This window comes from Pseudophryne corroboree, chromosome 3, assembly GCF_028390025.1.
Source record: "Pseudophryne corroboree isolate aPseCor3 chromosome 3, aPseCor3.hap2, whole genome shotgun sequence".
In the NCBI taxonomy this organism is placed as follows: domain Eukaryota; kingdom Metazoa; phylum Chordata; class Amphibia; order Anura; family Myobatrachidae; genus Pseudophryne; species Pseudophryne corroboree.
In genome coordinates, this window is record NC_086446.1 from 586268840 (window position 1) to 586287883 (window position 19044).

The window sequence follows — 19044 nt, forward strand, 5'->3', positions numbered from 1 at the left end:
CGGCACCTACTAACGTGCCGCTTTGCTACAGGTAAGTGCTTTTCAACCCATGAAAGCACGCCCCTGTCAGTGAGGCCACAGTGATTGGCCAGTGGATCCGTCTCTGGATCCGCTGTCATCACTGTGGGCGCGACGGGACGTGGCAGAGGTGCGGGCTTCAGAGGCGGCGGTGCGGGCGACACTGGCGGCGGGATGTGGCAGAGCGGGATGCGGCGGAGGTAGCCATAGTGGCAGGCAGGGATCCGAGATCCCTGCCTACCATTTTGCAGAGTTTGGCAGCGGAGCAGTACTAGTTTAAAAAATGGCACCTCAGCGTCATTTTTGAAATTCAAGATGACTGCCGCGAGCCAATCACGGCTCGGCACATCATCGCCCCGCCCCCTCTGGCTGACTTATATAAGTCAGTGGGAGGCAGCGGCATCAGCAATGAAGAGCTCCTGAAGATAGAAGACGCCGGAAGTCCTGGATGGGCGACGGCTATGCGAAAGAGCTTAACAGCTGCCGCCCACCAGGTGAAGACGCCGGAAGCCCTGAGGAGGCGGCGGCCATGCAAAATAGCTTAAAGGCCGCCGCCTCCCAGGTGAAGACGCCGGAGTAAGACACCGAAAGCCCTGGAAAGGCGGCGGCCTCCCAGGTAAAGATGCCGGAAGCCCTGGCAAGGCGGCGGTCATGCAAAAGAGCTTAAAGGCCGCCGCCCCCAGGTGAAGACCCTGAATAATAAAACTTTTTTTTTTAAACGTGTGGTGTCATTTATTTTTATATTTTCTTTACAGGCGGACTACAGGTGCCAGCGGACCCTTTATGTCCGGGCATGCTGGCACTTGTGGTTCTCCAAGTGCCGGCAGGCTGGGACATATAGGCCACCTGTAAAGAACAATATTAGCATACAATGAACCCCACACCCACCGCCACCAGGGGTGTTGCTCGGGAGGGGGGGAGCCCATTCTTATTTTCTGGGGGCCCCACTTTCCAAGGCATTCCAGCCCTGGGCTGATTGTTTTGGGGGTTGCCTAATGTTATGGAAGGGGGACCCCACACTGAGTGCCTCCCCTTTTTTCTCTCTCTAATTTCTCTATGGGGGGGAAGGGGGTTAGATGTCAGTGCCTCCCCAGCATCTGATCTCACTGCACATCACTGATATAATGTGTATCTGGCACTGGGGGTATTTGTGTATCTTGCAGCACTGCTGGGGGCATATAATGTGTATCTGGCAGCACTGCTGGGGGGATACTGTATAATGTGTATCTGGAAGGACTGTGGGGTCATTTGTGTATCTGACAGCACTGCTGGGGGCATATAATGTGTACCTGGCAGCACTGTAAGGGCATATAATGTGTATCTAGCACAAGGGCATTTGTGTATCTGGCAGCACTGGGGGGCATTTATGTATCTGGCAGCACTGCTGGAGGCATTTGTGTATTTGACAGCACTGATGGGGGCATTTGTGTATCTGGTCGGCCCCCACACATTTTCACCTCACCAGATCTGGCCCTCTTTGCAAAAAATTGGACACCCCTGACCTAAACTGAATTTCCTTTGTATGTATTGCTACATTTTGCACTAAAACCATATACCATATAAAATATGTATATTACAAGGAAGCGCATATATATTTTGATCTTTTGATTACAATTATATATTTATTTATTGTTTAATAATCCGATTTCTTGTTAATGCACAACATAAAAATAAATAAAATCTTTAAAACACACCAGGGCTGCAATATTGAAATGTCCAGAACTGTGACTATTACCGTCCAAATAACCCTATACCGCTGGAGCTCCAATATAGATTTTTCTTTAAGCACACAGAGTGCTATTTATATAACTCCCCGGTGAAGAGCTGGTTATTTTGTGACGATGTCCGTTATTACTTTGTATCCACAGACTGAAACAATAAGTTTGGTAGAAACTGCAAGTGTTCACAGTTGTGTCTGCCGCACAACAACTTGTGTCACCCTCTTGTTCACTTGTTGTGCGGCAGACACAACTGTGAACACTTGCAGTTTCTACCAAACTTATTGTTTCAGTCTGTGGATACAAAGTAATAACGGACATCGTCACAAAATAACCAGCTCTTCACCGGGGAGTTATATAAATAGCACTCTGTGTGCTTAAAGAAAAATCTATATTGGAGCTCCAGCGGTATAGGGTTATTTGGACGGTAATAGTCACAGTTCTGGACATTTCAATATTGCAGCCCTGGTGTGTTTTAAAGATTTTATTTATTTTTATGTTGTGCATTAACAAGAAATCGGATTATTAAACAATAAATAAATAAATATATAATTGTAATCAAAAGATCAAAATATATATGCGCTTCCTTGTAATATACATATTTTATATGGTATATGGTTTTAGTGTTTATGCTTGGAGTAAGGTAGAGTACTCCATTGGGAGCTGCAAATATATTTCTAAATTGATACCCATCAAAAGGAGATAAGTTCAGTGCGCTTGATTGTTACACAGTTTTGACAGTTTTAACATTGGGGGTTGAACAGTCTTAACTGTGTAGGGTTTCTTTGCTGTTGCTACATTTTGGCCTCATGTAGTTGTTCCAAAATTCATTAATGATTTAGACGATGTTTATGTAGAACTAGGTTTTAGAATCCCAAATTATCCTTGCTCAATAGGTCACTCCAGCTTGTTAGATTTTTTTACCTATTTATATTATCTCTAGGAAACGAAAATACGTAAATTTGGTTTTGACAGACTGTTGAAGCAGAAAACAGAAGTGGAGAGGAGGTTCTCCCAGTCGCTGTCCAACCACTTTCTTGTACCTTATATACAACGGATGTGGTTTTACAGTGAAACAAATAAAATAACTTAAAAGCTGTGCCACACATCACCATTCATTACAGGAAGTAATGGAAGCCATAAAACATTGAAACTAGATTGTAAAAAAGCAAAAATAAAATAATGAACAGTAATATATTAACTAACATTGCAAAAATACATAGGCAATTTTTTTTTTTAAATAAGTAAAAAATCTGCTCGGTTGACTTTAGGTAAGATAGCATCCCAAAATGGATTTTATTTCTGAGATGTCTGAAGATTTTCTTAATCCATAGGCAATGTTGCTTCCCTTGACAAATGGCCTATTCATTTCATTTTAACTATTTTCCATATTTTAACTATGTTATAATACAGCTTATTTAATGCAATCAATAAGGTCTGTGTTCATTTTAGAGAGCAATTGGCTCATTGTCCCCAGTGAACAGAATTATCCTTTAGTGCAAATTCTTACGTTTTAATAATTACATGGACAACTAACCTTTTTCCTTTAGGACTGTTCCCTCAAAAAAATAAATCAGGAGGGATAAATTCAATAATAAAATGTAACTTCAGTTTGCTTCTACAATGTGGGCTGTCCCACTCTACCACTAAGGGGTCTTCTCCTGCCTCGATAGGATTTTTGGCAAACTTTTCAATGCCCCTCCCCCACGTGCTTCCCACTCAATGAAAATAATTGCACAATACTTAAAAAGCCAGAGCAAATATAAAAACATACCTATAAAAATGGAATCTTATACACTGTGCATCTACAATTATTAACCAAAATGCCATGTGTCTTTAATAGTGCCTAGCCAAATCAAACGGGATCCGGTCTGAAGATCGACAGTATCTAGGTCGACAATGTTTAGGTCGACAGTCACTAGGTCGACATGGATGGAAGGTTGACAGGGTTTCTAGGTCGACAGGTCTAAAGGTCGACATGAGTTTTTCACATTTTTTTTCTTTTTTTGAATTTTTTCATACTTAACGATCCACGTGGACTACGATTGGAACGGTAATCTGTGCCGAGCGAAGCGGTAGCGTAGCGAAGGCACCATGCCCGAAGCATGGCGAGCGAAGCGAGCCATGCGAGGGGACGCGGTGCACTAATTTGGGATCCCGGTCACTTTCCGAAGAAAACAACACCAAAAAAATAAAATTAAAAAATCCTCATGTCGACCTTTAGACCTGTCGACCTAGAAACCCTGTCGACCTAGTGACTGTCGACCTACAGTGGTCGACCTAAACATTGTCGACCTAGATACTGTCGATTTGATGAACCACACCCATATCAAACAACTCATTTAGGACATCAACACTTGCACATACTAAAGTTACTCTCTTCATACCAAATTAAAAACAAAATCTGCACAAATATATTTTTTTAAATAAATACAGTAAATGTAAAATAACATCCTGTTTACATTAACATCAGAAGAGAATAGAGAACATAGTACAGATGGAGCCGTGCTCATCTGAGGCGGCTCCATCGCAGGCGTGCACTCCCAGCGCGACTACGCGATCCGTCCGCCCAGTCATGCCGGGAGTGCACAGAGACACTCCTATTCTGAGTGTCTCTGTCTGGGCGCGTGGACGGAGACGCACTCCATTTAAGTGAATGGGGCGTGTCTCCATCGCGGGCATGCGTGCCTGGCCTGACGGAGACGCTTTTGGCACTAGGGGGCGCGCCTGGTCACAGACTGAGCCACAACTAGCGTGGCTTCATCTGTATGTGTGCTTAACAAGAAATATTAAAAAGGTGTCTAAAATACATTAAAAACTATTTCACGTCTAATCAAAGTTTTCAAATATATAAACTGTTTGACTAATGGATTTTTTTCTGAAAACAAAAATGTCTATACAGTCATTAAATGTCTCATAATACAGCTTATGAAAAAATGACAGTATGTGTAGTAAATTTGAGGATTACACACAAGTTATGGGGGAGAAATAAGCAAATTAAACATTTCAATAGATATTCTGTTACCCAATTTTTTTTTCTGTGTGTTTTCCTCAAGATTTATCAGAAGAAGGGGAAATTGGAACCCACTATCTGGATTCATGTATATAAATATAGCGATTTGCAAAACTCATTTATAAAACTCAATGATGTACATTCTGTACACAGAGCGCTCAGTAATTCTGCCAGTTAAAGATGGAGAGTTACAAAGTTAAGTTTAGATACAGTCAGCTAGCAAGTGTATGTAGCATATGTTTAGATATAGGGTAGAGGATGTACTTGCAAAATAGACTCCTTAGTTCTTTGTACATTTAGGGGGGTATCCAATTGGGGTGGTCTTCAGTATGCCGACTGACGGGATCCCGGCGCACAGTATACCACCACCGTGCCCGTAGCATGGCGAGCGCAGCGAGCCCGCAAGGGGCTCATTTGCGCTCGCCACACTGTCGGTAAGCCGACGGTCGGGCTCCCGGTGCCGGTATGCTGGTCGCCGGGAGCCCGACCGCCGGCATACCATAGTGAACCCATCCAATTATACCCCCATTAATAGCTAAAGTATACATGTTTCTAATAAGTTCAGTGAACCAATAAGCTGCTTTCTCAGTATTGGTTCAGCTCACAAAATGGCTTCCACTGTGTATAGGTGGTGGGTCTATATCAAGCACGTTAGGCTGTTATTACTGCAGGATTACACCATCTGTGTTGTTTTTACTTTTGTTCTCACAGTGCTGCACAATCATATTTACCAAGCGGCACACATAAGGCATAAATCAGTACAACATTAAATAAAAACAATATAGAAATAATTGGGTCTTTACTTTGATATATCTTGTAGCATTACAAAAACAAAAAATATATAATTATTTCAAAAATATCAATGTTCTTTAACAAACAAAATATTTATTACATAAAAGTATAGTGACTCTGGTTTAAAAATACCCTACCTACATTTAACAATTAACACGACATGCATCAAGTCTGGAAAATACCTCTTTGAGGTAAAACAATATAAATCAAAATGGTAATTGTGGCTCTTTACCTTTAATTCTCAACATTATATTTCAAGCAATTGTAATGGGCAGCTCATATTTTATACCTTTCAGTGGATTATATCAGCCTGTGAAATTATTTTATCACAGATCAATCAACATTATGGATTTTTTTCTATTAAACAATTACCCTGCTGAACTGTTTGAACAAAACAATTGGAATGTCCATTCTACATATAACTAACTGCAGCAATAACTATTTCCTGACAGTCAGTCGCAGAAATATGTAAGACTGAAACCTCGCCACCCTGTCGTCTTGACAAGCTATCACTTCCTGTTCCTGTGCCCCACAAAAGCAAAGTTTCTGTACAATGTAGAATAAAGAATATGTTTTAGTTTTTTTTAAATTACAACCTATTTAAAAAATAGAAAAGAAAAGGGGGAGGGGGATGTTCAGAGATAATTCAATAAATTGCTCCTGAATTCTTGTATATCTTTGCTCATTTTCAGTCTTTGTTTTAAATTAACACATTTTCTAAAAGCATTTTAAACTAAACACACTTGGTAATGCAAAGCATAACTAAATTTGTACATATTTTTAAGACCAATTCTTATTATAACAATATAATTCAAATTACATTTCTTAGCACAATTTGTGCTTTATTACACATTTACTGAATATTATTTGCTACGGAAAAATAAACTATTGCATTTATACTTATCAAACCTTAATACAATAAAAGGAATACTACAGAGGGTTCCAAAGAACATGGTATACACAGCACTGTTCTCAATAAATGAAAGTATAGCTCTACCAGACACTTCAACGCTTCAAAATGTTAGTTGTTCAAATTTGGATGGAACATACTTTAATCATTAGCAATAATGTAAGAAATGAATGCACAGAGTGTGCGTTCCTCAGTGTCCACTGGATCAAATACAGATCATGTCTCCGGACAATACGGCTTTATTGTTCCTTGTAAATGATGTGTGCATTTTCCATGGCTGTTTGTGGGATTTGTATTGTGATTGCAGTAAGCCCAGAAAACAGGGACAGTCTTTTGGGGACTTTTTAAGGCTAGATTTTCAATCTCCCAAAAATAAGAGAAAGCTTCCAAGAAATCAGAATGCAAAGTAGCTTTTACACTCCTAGACAAACTCGCCTCGGAAAGGAAGCAAGTTGACACTTTGCTGTTGCCAACGACAGCGCAGCCGACACAAAGGCTGATCTTCCGCATTCTCAAACTCACTGAAGCCCAGTTGGTTGAGGACATCATAAACTCCAGCTTTGGATGCCACCTGAAAAATACAAAATAAAAACATGACATCTACATATGTTTGGCTGAAAATGTATAATAGCATGGTTGTACATCCACCCTGTTATTAGACTGAACATACAGCAGGATATTATCACAACAATAGCACCCTGGAATTAACTACTGAGAGATATCGGAGAAAAGCATCAGTGTAGTGCAGTGGTTCAGGATTTAAGGATAGCAATACTTGAGCACAGGTGACTTAATTAGTATCTCAGTTATTTTGATTTATCCATCTATTCTCAAGCATGGATATCACTAAAATCTGGACTGATAGTGTGCCTGGAGGACAGAAGTTGGGAAACACTGGTGTAGTGGTACAATAGATACCACTATTGATAACAAGATAACAAACCATGTCCGCAACTTTAATCAGTTTTCAAATACTACAGCAATGTTATATTTAACAAATTCCAGGGTTGGGAATTTTTTTTTTTTTTTAAAGCCGAAAAGAAAAGCTTTTTTTTTTTTTTGTTTAAACCGTTTTGTTTTTTTGTAAACCGGTTTAATGTTTTAATGGAAAAAAACAAAAACAAAGAATCATGTATTAGTAACCTTGATCAACCATGTTTAATGCTTCCTAACATGAATAATGTTATTAGGCTTTGATTTGATTTATTTAACATCTTTCAATAAAACCAATTTTATACAGCTTAGTATTCCTATTACATCGGAATATACAGATGAAGCCACGCTCATCCAGCCTGCAGTTTGCTGTATTCACAGCGATCCAGGCATGGCAAGTGTGCCCACGACTGGGACGTGTGCATGGGACTAAGTACGCGCACCCACAGGAATACATGGGCGGCATATATTAAGCTACAGCTCGGCATACTAATTCGCACCCGCTCCTCAGCGTGGTGTCTGTGCCCATGTGGCCGAGACACAGACTGGATAAGCGTGGCTACATCTGTTTGTAGATAAACTAAACATACTGCATTACTACACAGTCACTTGTGACTGCTTTTCACAGTAAATCCTGTAAAATACTTTTTCATATGTTTTATATTCTGTCTCCTTTTGTACCTTGCAATCCATTCTATCTGTCACTCAGCGTGACTACTTTTCCTTCTCTTACTTAAGTTGGGTACACACTAGACGATATGTCATCCGATGTCTCAGACTATGCGTGCTCTTGCGCGTTGTCAGCGACATCCTCCATTGGCCCTGCATGCAGGGACAACGGAAGAATGCACCGTTACTCCCGGCAACGGCATGTGTGTATGCACTTGCAGAAGCTGCCCTCCATGCTGGCTTCCATCGCCCTTGATGTCGCTAGGTACACACATCGTGTAGTGTGTACCTAGCTTTTGACTATCTTCTACACCATGGGGACATTCCGAGTGGTTCGCTCGCTAGCTAGTTTTTAGCAGCCGTGCCAACGCTATGCCGCCGCCCACTGGGAGTGTATGTTAGCTTAGCAGAAATGCGAACGGTTGTATCGCATGGTGGCTACAAAAAATTTGTGCGTAGTTTCAGAGTAGCTCAAAACCTACTCAGCGCTTGCGATCACTTCAGACTATTCAGTTCCGGATTTGACGTCACAAACCCGCCCAGCGTTCGCTCAGCCACGCCTGCGTTTTTCCGCACACTCCCTGTCAGTTGCCACCCAGAAACGCCCACTTCATGTCAATCACTCTGCAGTAAGCAGTGCAACTGAAATGCATCGCTAGACCCTGTGCAAAACTACATTGTTCGTTGTGCCCGTACGTCGCGCATGTGCATTACGCCGCATACGCACGTGCAGAACTGCCGTTTTTTAGCCTGATCGCTGCGCTGCAAATTCAGCTAGCGATCAACTCAGAATTACCCCCCATACTCCTTACAACGGCACCTAGACCTCTATTTCAGTTACCCTGATTCGCATTTCAGTGTCATGTCCATTGATACAGCAATGTTTATATACAATGTACTTGCCAATATTGTCTTGTACTGTAAGTCACTGTTCTTGTTTTGTTCATTTGTTTATGTACCTTGCTAGGCACTGCGGAGCTCTTGTAGCACAATATAAATTATGATAATAATAATATTTACAAAGTACACTCAGATGAAATTGAAAATCAGAACACGAAGTTAATGAGTACTTTTTAGAAAGACAATCACACACACACTCACAAAAGGAGGAGTTAAGCAATAGCACTGGGCATGCCACTGACATTAGACATTTTGAATAAAAACACTAGTTTTTTGTACAATAGGCGGTTTTTTTTTTTTTTTTAAGAAGTCACGGTGCCGTGGCTGTACTAACACCGTAACAAAAAAAAAGTTTTTTTTTTTAACCATTTGGTTTAAAGCAAGGTGGTTTAGACAGCCAAACCTGATAAATAAACTCATAATTTCATCCTCAGTTAGTGAAATGGTGTCTGTAAGAACTTGTAATACAGAGGTGTCCTCATACACCTAGCCGCTATACGCCATACCATGCAAGACACCTGCAACAACTGAGCTGCACCAAGCGGAGTAGCATAGCAATTTTTTGTCTAAATTTTGGGCGGTATCTCCATCATAGACACAGCAAAACACCAAAGTGTTCTACAGGCGTGGAGCTGCAACTTTAACCATGCTATAATTAGTATAAAACACATACAAAGTCACAGAAGTACAAGGGAGGTTGACGTGAGAGAAAGCCGCGGCCACTGCATCGTAGCACTTCATATACAGATCCAGACACACATACAAATGTACAAATGTCGCACATCAGATTGATCAGATAAGTAATTTTGGCACTTCCAGTTTTATTTGTGCAAATAACAAGCTTTTGAGCAAAAAAGGAAGAGCAGTGTATGAGGACACATCTGTGTAAGCTTGAATATTAACCAACATATCTATGTAAGCAAGGTCTGCAGGATTATAAAACACAATACTTGGCACTTAATATTTTTTATGGCAGATTTTGCACCCCTTTAAAACAGTCAATTTTATGTACAACCCTTGATTGCTGGATTCACAGCCTTTGCAGTTGTGGTGGCACATGGACTCTATCTATGTGAGGTTTGTATGTTTTCAAATGATTATTATAAAAGCTATGATCTACTGTTTCATGCTAAAGCCGTACTTTAATACTTCTTATAGCCATATGATGCAACAAAATATACCAACAACACCTACAATGCTATTGTTGTCTTGGAAGGTAAGTCTTCCATCTTGCCCGTAATGTTTCTAGCAATTGTGGCACAGCTGTGGGGCACAATTACCTGCTGGTACACTAATTTTATACTAAACTAGTGATGCACGCTAGCATTTTTTTTAAAAACCACTAAGGTATTAGGAAGAAGAAGCGAACTGCAACCAATTTATTTACTAGTGAATACCCGTCCTTCGCTACGGAATTTCAAGTATAATCACAAAGATATAAAAAGCGCTGGTATTTAAGCAAATTTAGTACAGGTTGAGTATCCTTTATCCAAAATGCAAAATCCCACATTTCTGGGTCCCCTACTGATATAATGACATATATATTATATATTAAGTGTATATATAAATATATTATATAGATATATAATATAATATACATATATATGTGTCATTATCTCAGTAGGGAAACCAGAAATGTGTGATTTTGAATTTTGGATAAGGGATACTCAACCTGTACTACTTTTAAAATGGGCTCACTTGTGGTAGGACGTTGTTGAGAACTGGTAGCATCAAAGTACCCCTCCATGAGCCCACCCGAGAACACACCAAAGCAAGAAACAGATTTTATTGTACGGGAATCTGTAGTCTCTGTGTCTTATTTTCTGGACAACGCGACATACCTAAAGTTAACTGGTAAGTTTATCACAGAAGTTCAGCAATTAGAGTTAGACATGCTCAGCCTGCCGCTGACAATCTTTGTCAGGCCACACCTCCGAGCAGGCCTTCCCTTTAGACGTCTTCATAGGGACCCCTTGAAGTCTAAAGGACGAAATGCATCGAACTCTCCCTCTATGACCTCCTGCTTACTAAGAGAACCTCTATTTATTTATTTTTATCTTGATTTTTTCTTTTTTTTTATCTAGATTTTTAATTAAGTCTTTTATTAATCAATTGCTATTTACTCATGATTTTATAATAATTGATAACTGTCTAAAATAAAATTCCCCCTTATTCATTCTGAAAAAGAAATCTGTTTGATTCTGCTTATTAGAGCTACATACTAGCATATAGACATCATTGGTCGCTTCAACCCCTATCCTCCCCTTTCCATAATTTTGCTACAGTATCTTACCAATACTGATTATTTAACGGTCAGCTGACACCTATATATATTTTAGGAGTGTCACTTAAAAAAAATAAAAACATTTTTGTGGGTACTGGTGGTCGTAATATATATAGATTAACAGTTTCTTATAAAGAGCAGCAAATTCTGTTAAAACTTTACATTCAGAAACAGTAATAAAATAAAACTATGTAATAACAGACAGACATAGAGGTGGGAAGGCCCTGCTTGAAAGCTTACAATTTATAGGGAAATAGGCATTGATACACAAAGATACAGTAGGTGCTATCTGGTGGACATACTGTAATGGTCCACCAGAAGATTCTTGTTGAGCTGTAGGATATGGTCACACAGCAAAGTTGGCCTGGGGTCAGGAGGATAGGAAAGTGAAGAAAAGGAAAATGTGAGGACAAGGGTGGACTGCTCAGTTCAGATGTAATTGGATAGGAAAGTTTAAGAAGGTTATGTGGGCAGTTCTGGAATTTGATAAGCTTGCCTGAAGAGATTAATTATTGAGGGAATGCTTGAAGGTTTGGAGACTAGAGGAGAGTCTTATTGTGATAGAGCAATCCAAAGAGAGAGTGCAGCCCGAAGAAAGTACTGCAATTGTGAATGGGAGCGAGTAATGATTGTGGATGAGAGACAGCTCTTGTGAAAAGGTCGGGTTGGGAGATATTTTGAGATAAGCAAAGAGCTGTACATTGGTGTATTGTTAATGGCCTTGAGTAAAAGTATTTCATAATGAATATGGTAGAACACAAGTAACCAATGGAGGGACTGACAGAGCAGATTCGTAGACGAATGTCTAGCGAGGAAGATTAGCCTCACAGCTGCATTCAGAATGGATTGTAGTAGTGAGAGTCTCTTTTTGGTAAGACCAGTAAGAAGACGATTGCAATAATGAATGCAGGAGATAACGAGAGCATGGATTACAGTTTTTGGAGTGTCTTGTGTAAGGTATGATCGTATTTTGTATATGTTTTCTACATGCATGTGACATGATTTTGAGACAGACTGAATGTGGGGAACAAAGGACAGTTCAGAGTCGAGGATGACACCTAGGCAGCGAGCTTGTGGAGTAGGATAGATTGTTCGAGTTCTCAAAAGTGATTGAGATATCAGGTTGATAACAAGTGATTGGTGGAAATATAATCAATTCTGTTTTGGAAATATTAAGTTGGAAGTGGCAAGATGACATCCAAGATGAAATGGCAGAAAGGCATTCAGTGACACGGACCAACACAGATAGAGAAAAATCAGGGGAGGAAAGGTAGATTTGAGTATCATCTACGTATAGATGATACTGAAATCCAAAAGAGCTGATTAGTTTGCCAGAGTTGTGGTATAGATTGAGAAAAGCAGGGGAACTAAGAGCCTTGCAATACTCCAACTGATAGAGGTAGCGAAGAGGAGGTGGATTCTGAGAATTAGACTACGAAAGCAGGAATTATTTACTATTTCACTACTTTTTAGGAAATCTCCAAAAGTTCCCTCAAATCTTATTGTCACCCTTGTTACTCCTAATGCCAGCTCCAGATCTCCCCTATAGCTCCATAAACTTGCCTTTGCCCCTCTTCACCAAAATTGCCTTTTTACAGGCACTTCTGCAGCTCTGCTGCGTGCTCTGCTCCACAGCTGCTCAGACAGGAAGTCAGGAAGAGGAAACATGAAGTCACTTGATCTCTGAGCACGGCATTCTGGCACAATCTGAATTCTGACTTCGCTGCCAGGAGACTGTGCTGCATTGCACTTACAGTACATTAGCCTTATATGTTACAAAATGCATGAGACTAAAATGCTCTGAGAGGCCGCATAGTAAGTACTTCTACACTCCAAACACTAACATAAATATATTTAAAAGTGTATGTTTCAGCATCACTGTAAAGCTGCTCTTCCTGTTATGTATAGATTAGCTCAGCTAGGCATCCCGCTTTTTGGACTAATTAAGTGGTTGCCCACACCAACCTGAAAGGAGGGGGAGATGTATTAAATCTTAGAGATAAAGTGAAGAAGTTGCCCATAACAGCCAATCAGCTTCTAGCTATTATTTATGTAAGTTGCGCAGGCTATAAAAAGACAGAAGCTTATTGGTTCTCTCTCTAAGGGTTGCCTGCAACAGTAAATCCAGCACCCTTTAAGAAGACCAGGGACAGCTGTCCAGGCACAATGTTTTTGTGTGGAGTTAGGTAATTCCCCACCAAACTGTTGAGGTCTCCTTAGCCACACATCTCCTTTCTTTGCATTTTGTATTTGTTAGTAAATATTCCATAATCCCTTGTAGTCTCCCAATATACCAACAGTCATAAACAAACAACTCACTGAACTAGTTTTAATCACAAAAATGCTATTCTGTGAAATCAGATTAATATCACTATGAGTAGGTTTGCCATAATTTCCCTTTAATCCAGGACAATAAATTCCAACCTGCAAATGCTAGCTGGAAGGTGATTGGCTGTCCACTCTTTAGCAGGCATGAAACATCTCCCCCCAGTATAGCAGTGTAGAAGCTTTCAGAACCATGCGTGTTGACAAATACGTATTATAAAATAAACATGAGTGTTTTGGATGGATTTTTAACAGATAGGTTTAAAGGAAGACAGTAACACGCTTTACTAAACAAACCTACCTCTTGTAATATAAAAAGTCAGTGCAAATGTGTAAGCCTTATTTTTTATGCAGAATAATCAACAGAGCCCTTGTCTTTAGCCCCTTCGGCTGCCTTGGACTGCAGGGAACGTGAATGTGAACTGTTCTACCAGTCACTTTAATACTGTAAGGGACAGGAGCCTACACTTTTGCAGCCAGCAAATTTATCCTCTAAGCTATGAATAAGATGTACTGTTAAAGATCCTGTGAGAGTAACAATTGGCATCTATAATCTGCAGCACGTTTCACTGCAGATTTGGGGAGGCACCGGGAAAAGAGGGTGTGGAGGTCTGGCTGGTTTACAGCAAGGTTTTGGCAAGTAACCAAAGAAGAGTAATAGATTCTCCAACTCATTATGTCACAAGCTCTCTTTCTCAGTCTATATTTCATTCACTTGCAACGTAGATCTTATATCTTAATATATAAAGACATCTAGTATACAATAGACTCATAATAAACCTGCTTTTCTGATAGAAAATTAAGTTCCTAATGATTTATCTTATGGTCCTTGGATTTTTTAACATTCCACTAAAGTATACATTAAGACTATCTGCATCTAGAAGATGTATGTTTCAATATGGAGCTGAAGATGAATCATGATTTTCTATTTTAAAGCCAATTGCTGATTTCCCATTAGTAGATATTCTCAGCTAGCTGATGAGTGTACACAAAGTACTCCTATGAACACTGAGAAAGCAGCACATGTTGTGACTCGCCTTGCGGCTCTAGCATTTATTAAATAAACAACTGCAGATTGCCTTGATTGGTTTCTCTTATTACTGATTATTTGTTATCAGCACATTACTGATGTGACCTTAATTAACAACCGTGGCATGGCCCTCATTCCGAGTTGTTCGCTCACTAGCTGCTTTTAGCAGCATTGCACACGCTAGGCCACCGCCCTCTGGGAGTGTATCTTAGCTTAGCAGAATAGCGAACGAAAGATTAGCAGAACTGCTAATAAATAATTCTTTGCAGTGTCTGAGTAGCTCCAGACCTACTCCTAGATTGCAATCAGCTCAGTCCGTTTAGTTCCTGGTTTGACGTCACAAACACGCCCTGCGTTCGGCCAGCTACTCCCCCTGTTTCTCCAGACACTCCCGCGTTTTTCCCTGACACGCCTGCATTTTTTAGCACACTCCCGGAAAACGCTCAGTTACCACCCAGAAACGCCCCTTTCCTGTCAATCATTCACCGATCAGCAGTGCGACTGAAAAGCGCTGCACAGACAACAGCAAAACTGCTAAGTTTTTAGTTAAATAAATAAGCGCATGCGCCCTGCGTGCCTTGCGCATGCACATTTAGCAACAAATCGCAGCATAGCGAAAAGCGGCAACGAGCGAACAACTCGGAATGACCACCCATATTCCATGTTCTTATCCCGCCCCCCTCGCGGCTCATTGAATTGACCCCTCTAAGTCAGACCAAACTGCTCAGTATTTCCACCAAAATGTGTATTATCCCATATCTATTTATTTATTAACAGTTCCTTATATAGCGCAGCATATTCTGTTGCGCTTTACAATTAGAATAGTAATTGAACAAAACTGGGAAAAAACAGACAGACATAGAGGTAGGTACATATTTGTCAACATTTTAAAATCGTGTTCAGGGAGCTGGAAGTAATCAGCTGCTGAACCGAATCACCACACTGGCCACACTCATCAATGCAACCACCTTAATGTCATCTTAACTACATTTACTTCTAACATACTTTATTGCACCTTAAATACTCAGTAAATACCACCTTAAACAGAAAGGGAATATACTCATGTTGCATACATAAAATAGGAATTCTCTTACACAATCAGGCAGTGGGTGTGCAGTAGCAAAGTACAGTAAGGTGCAGGGTGCAAATGTGGATGTTAAGGGTTACTAATGTGGTCATCAAATGTTGCGAATGCAGTCGTCTGTAAGGGCCTGGGCTGCAGGTGCTACATCCTTGGGTTAGGTTGTAGAGTTGTGCTGTAAGTTAAACATTTATGCAGCAGTACTAAGGGGTATATTTACTAAGGTGTGAGTTATTTAGAAGTAATGTTGCCCATAGCAATCAATTAGATTTCATTTAACATTTATCTAGCTGCTTCTAAAACATAATAGCTAGATTCTGATTGGTTGCTATGGGCAACATCTCCACTTCTAAAAAAACTCACACCTTGGTAAATATACGTACTCCTCAATAGGCTGCACATGTGTTTAAATGCTCTAAGCCACTTGGGTAATAATTCTCTGCACTATAAAGCCATTGTATGTACTGCATATGCAATGTGTGCAGCCATATGTAGCATTTTAAGAACTTGGAAGCACAGGCTTGGCACCATAGGATCTGTGGAAAATAGTTTAAAATGTTGGCAACTAGGTCATGTGTGTAGCAAATAGCGTGTCGATCTATGTAGGACGTAAATGACAAGTGGAGAAAAAAAAGATTAGCTTTTACTTTCCATCTTGTGGGATTTTAGAATTTTCTAACTTTTGAAGGGTTTGTTATATTTTGCTCTGCCTGTTGCCTTTGGCAGCTGCTGCACATGTTACAATGTTTCCTTGTTGTCAGTGAAAATGCAGAACTTTATTAAGTGGGCGAGACTGATAGTTTGGTGAAAAGACCTCCTTTCATGAAAAACTACATATTCTGCAGACGCTTCCTAAAGGATTAGCTTCATACAAGAATAATGAATGGAAAAAAAGGCCAATAAAGGTCCAACAACACAAACAAATAGGGGAATAAAAAACACATACGATGAGGGGGTCATTTAAAGTGACACTACGGCCAAATGTGAGGGTCACTAGATTTAAAGCAGCAAGGCAAAAACAACCTGGGCTATATTATTATTGTGGGCTATCCCGCCAAGATCAAGGGCTATTAGATGTGGTCCTCCATCTGGTGGGAGGTAGTAAAATAGTCAACACTTTTTTTTTGTCAACAGTGAAAATGTTGACAATGTAATGACAACAGGAGGATGCCAACACAATAGCAATGTTATTTATACATTTCTAATTCTGCTGCCATAACTTTAAGCATGATGTTTTACTATCATTTTTACAGTTATAGAGCCAGCATGGTTAAAATGCTGTAACTACTTGCCTGGCGTGGTCGCATCATATGAGCGGCTGCTGGAAGATAATCTTCCCGATCCCTTTTACCCATAGCTCCTCCCATAGTGTCCGCTGGTCACCGCTGAGCGCAGTGATTGGCCAGCCCAGTGGCACCCTCCACCAGGTAGCTGCAGAGAGGAGCAGCCACCACAGAAATCTAATGAGCCTCTCTGTCCATGTGTACACCCGGTGACTGCTCATCCCTGCGGCCGCTGAGAAGTGAAATAAAATCAACTCTGCAGCCACAGGGGAAACCTAATAAAAGGATCAGATGTGTCTCTGTGTTTACCCGGCAGGGCTCCTCTCTGTGGTCACCAGGGAACTGTAAAATAAGCGGTCTTTAGCCTCCCAATATACACACGATGGCTGCAGAGAGGAGCAGTCACTGGGAAAATGAAATGCTGTAAAGGTGTGATCATTGTATCATCATGTCCAATATATCTGTCACTGACTTATTTTTTGTAAATACTGATATAAAAAAAAAGAAAAGACTTTCATAAAAATAATAACATTTCTGAGCGGTTTTTGGAAAAAATATCCAGTTAATTGATTAAATAAAACATCATAAGTGTTGACCAGTTATACCAAACCCTATCTGGTTGTACATAAATAGGATCAAACAGTTTCAAGATCCTCAAATAGATTTTTATATATAAATCAATGACCATAGCTAATATATAACTGAAGAAAGTAAGGGGACCACATTTCTGGTTTCTGGTGAATAACACCACTGCAAATTAGGAAGTATGGATTATTTTATATCCCATTCACAATATAAAATCTAATTTAAGAACACTTGTTCGTAAGAGTAATTAACTTGACATCCACTTTCAAGACAACATTCTCTCATTACTTCTTTGTTATTTATATTTGGTCTACAGCAAGAAAGAGGAATCCCATTGGATTCTTTAGAGGGAATTCATTCATGTAGATGGATCCATCACACTTAAATGCATTTCATATTGAAAATGGAACTTTTGCACTTATTAGTAACTATATTCAAACGCTAATCTATCTTGTGTACATGCCACTTTATTATATTGAGTAGAAATAGGGTAAGGCAACTTTACTATTTACTAATAACAATATTGGGTTAATTTTAAATAATTTTTAAAGTATAGCTAATGCGCTTAGGTGCCGCTAAAAATAACGTACGTTTTCACATCCATTTTATCAATGCCTTCAGTTTTCAAAAGTGTGAACACTCTTCTATACTATGGAGTACATGTGGTCAGTAGTTATTTAACTTATGTAGTATTTTTATTCAGAGTCTTCGGAGCAGCATGCTTCTTTCCATGAAAACATAGGTGGCTTGGCATGGAGATAAATGGATTTCTAGGGCCCGCTGTTAAACTGCCCGTTTTCTCAAGCTGTGTTCTGTTTTGGAACACATGTTGAGAAAAAGTTTGTGTGGCTGAACCCTAAACTTGGCTGACTGCAGTGTCCTTCAATGGATAAAATAGCAGGGAGTCTGCTGTCTATAGGAAATATCCCCTGACCAGAACTTTACCAAAAAACATTTAAAGTCTGATAAATTCCTGATACATTCACAACATGATTGCCCACTCTTCTGTAAGTTCCGGGTGACTCACAAATTTGAGGAAGAGTCTCCCAGCTCCTGGTAAAGTGGGTAAATCGCCCACATCCTGTCTGATGACCGTTAAGTGGGCGAGATGTGGGTCTTGATGACATGATTTGTTATGAATTGCAGCCACGGACCCAGCATAGCAAAGTTGAGAATCCTGGCAAAACATCACACGGTATGACATGAATCATAGTGCTCTGTCCCATCCCGGCCAAATTGCCTCTCCCTCTCCTCGGACCTCAAGGACCAAGACTTTACAAAGTCGGCAAGTATGGTTCACATATAAGATTTGCGAATATTAGTAACTTTCATATAATTTATTTTAAGTTTAGTAATACTTTAAAGAGACAAAACAAATTTTGTTTGCTTGATATACATCTGATCTCTCCATGTAAATATTGCATATAATAATATGCCAATATATCCTTATTAATCTGTTTTGAAAAAATAACAGAAAGGGCTAGCAGAGGCAGTGGCCACCTA

The 19044-nt window shown here is 39.9% G+C and overlaps 1 protein-coding gene and 1 long non-coding RNA gene across 5 annotated transcripts in view; one reads left to right on the plus strand and one right to left on the minus strand.

The window, feature by feature from the left end:
* LOC135056369 (uncharacterized) overlaps positions 1 to 19044 on the plus strand; it is a 51775-nt gene that overhangs the window by 16973 nt on the left and 15758 nt on the right. The gene's annotated exons all lie outside the window — the stretch shown is intronic.
* Positions 5257 to 19044, minus strand: part of PALD1 (phosphatase domain containing paladin 1) — a 492251-nt gene continuing 478463 nt past the window's right edge. For all 4 annotated transcript variants that reach the window (XM_063961440.1, XM_063961441.1, XM_063961442.1 and 1 more), the window contains one exon: positions 5257 to 7022. In XM_063961440.1, coding sequence (XP_063817510.1) covers positions 6873 to 7022 — 150 coding nt within the window. In that variant the 3' untranslated portion in view covers positions 5257 to 6872. The remainder of the gene's footprint in view (positions 7023 to 19044) is intronic.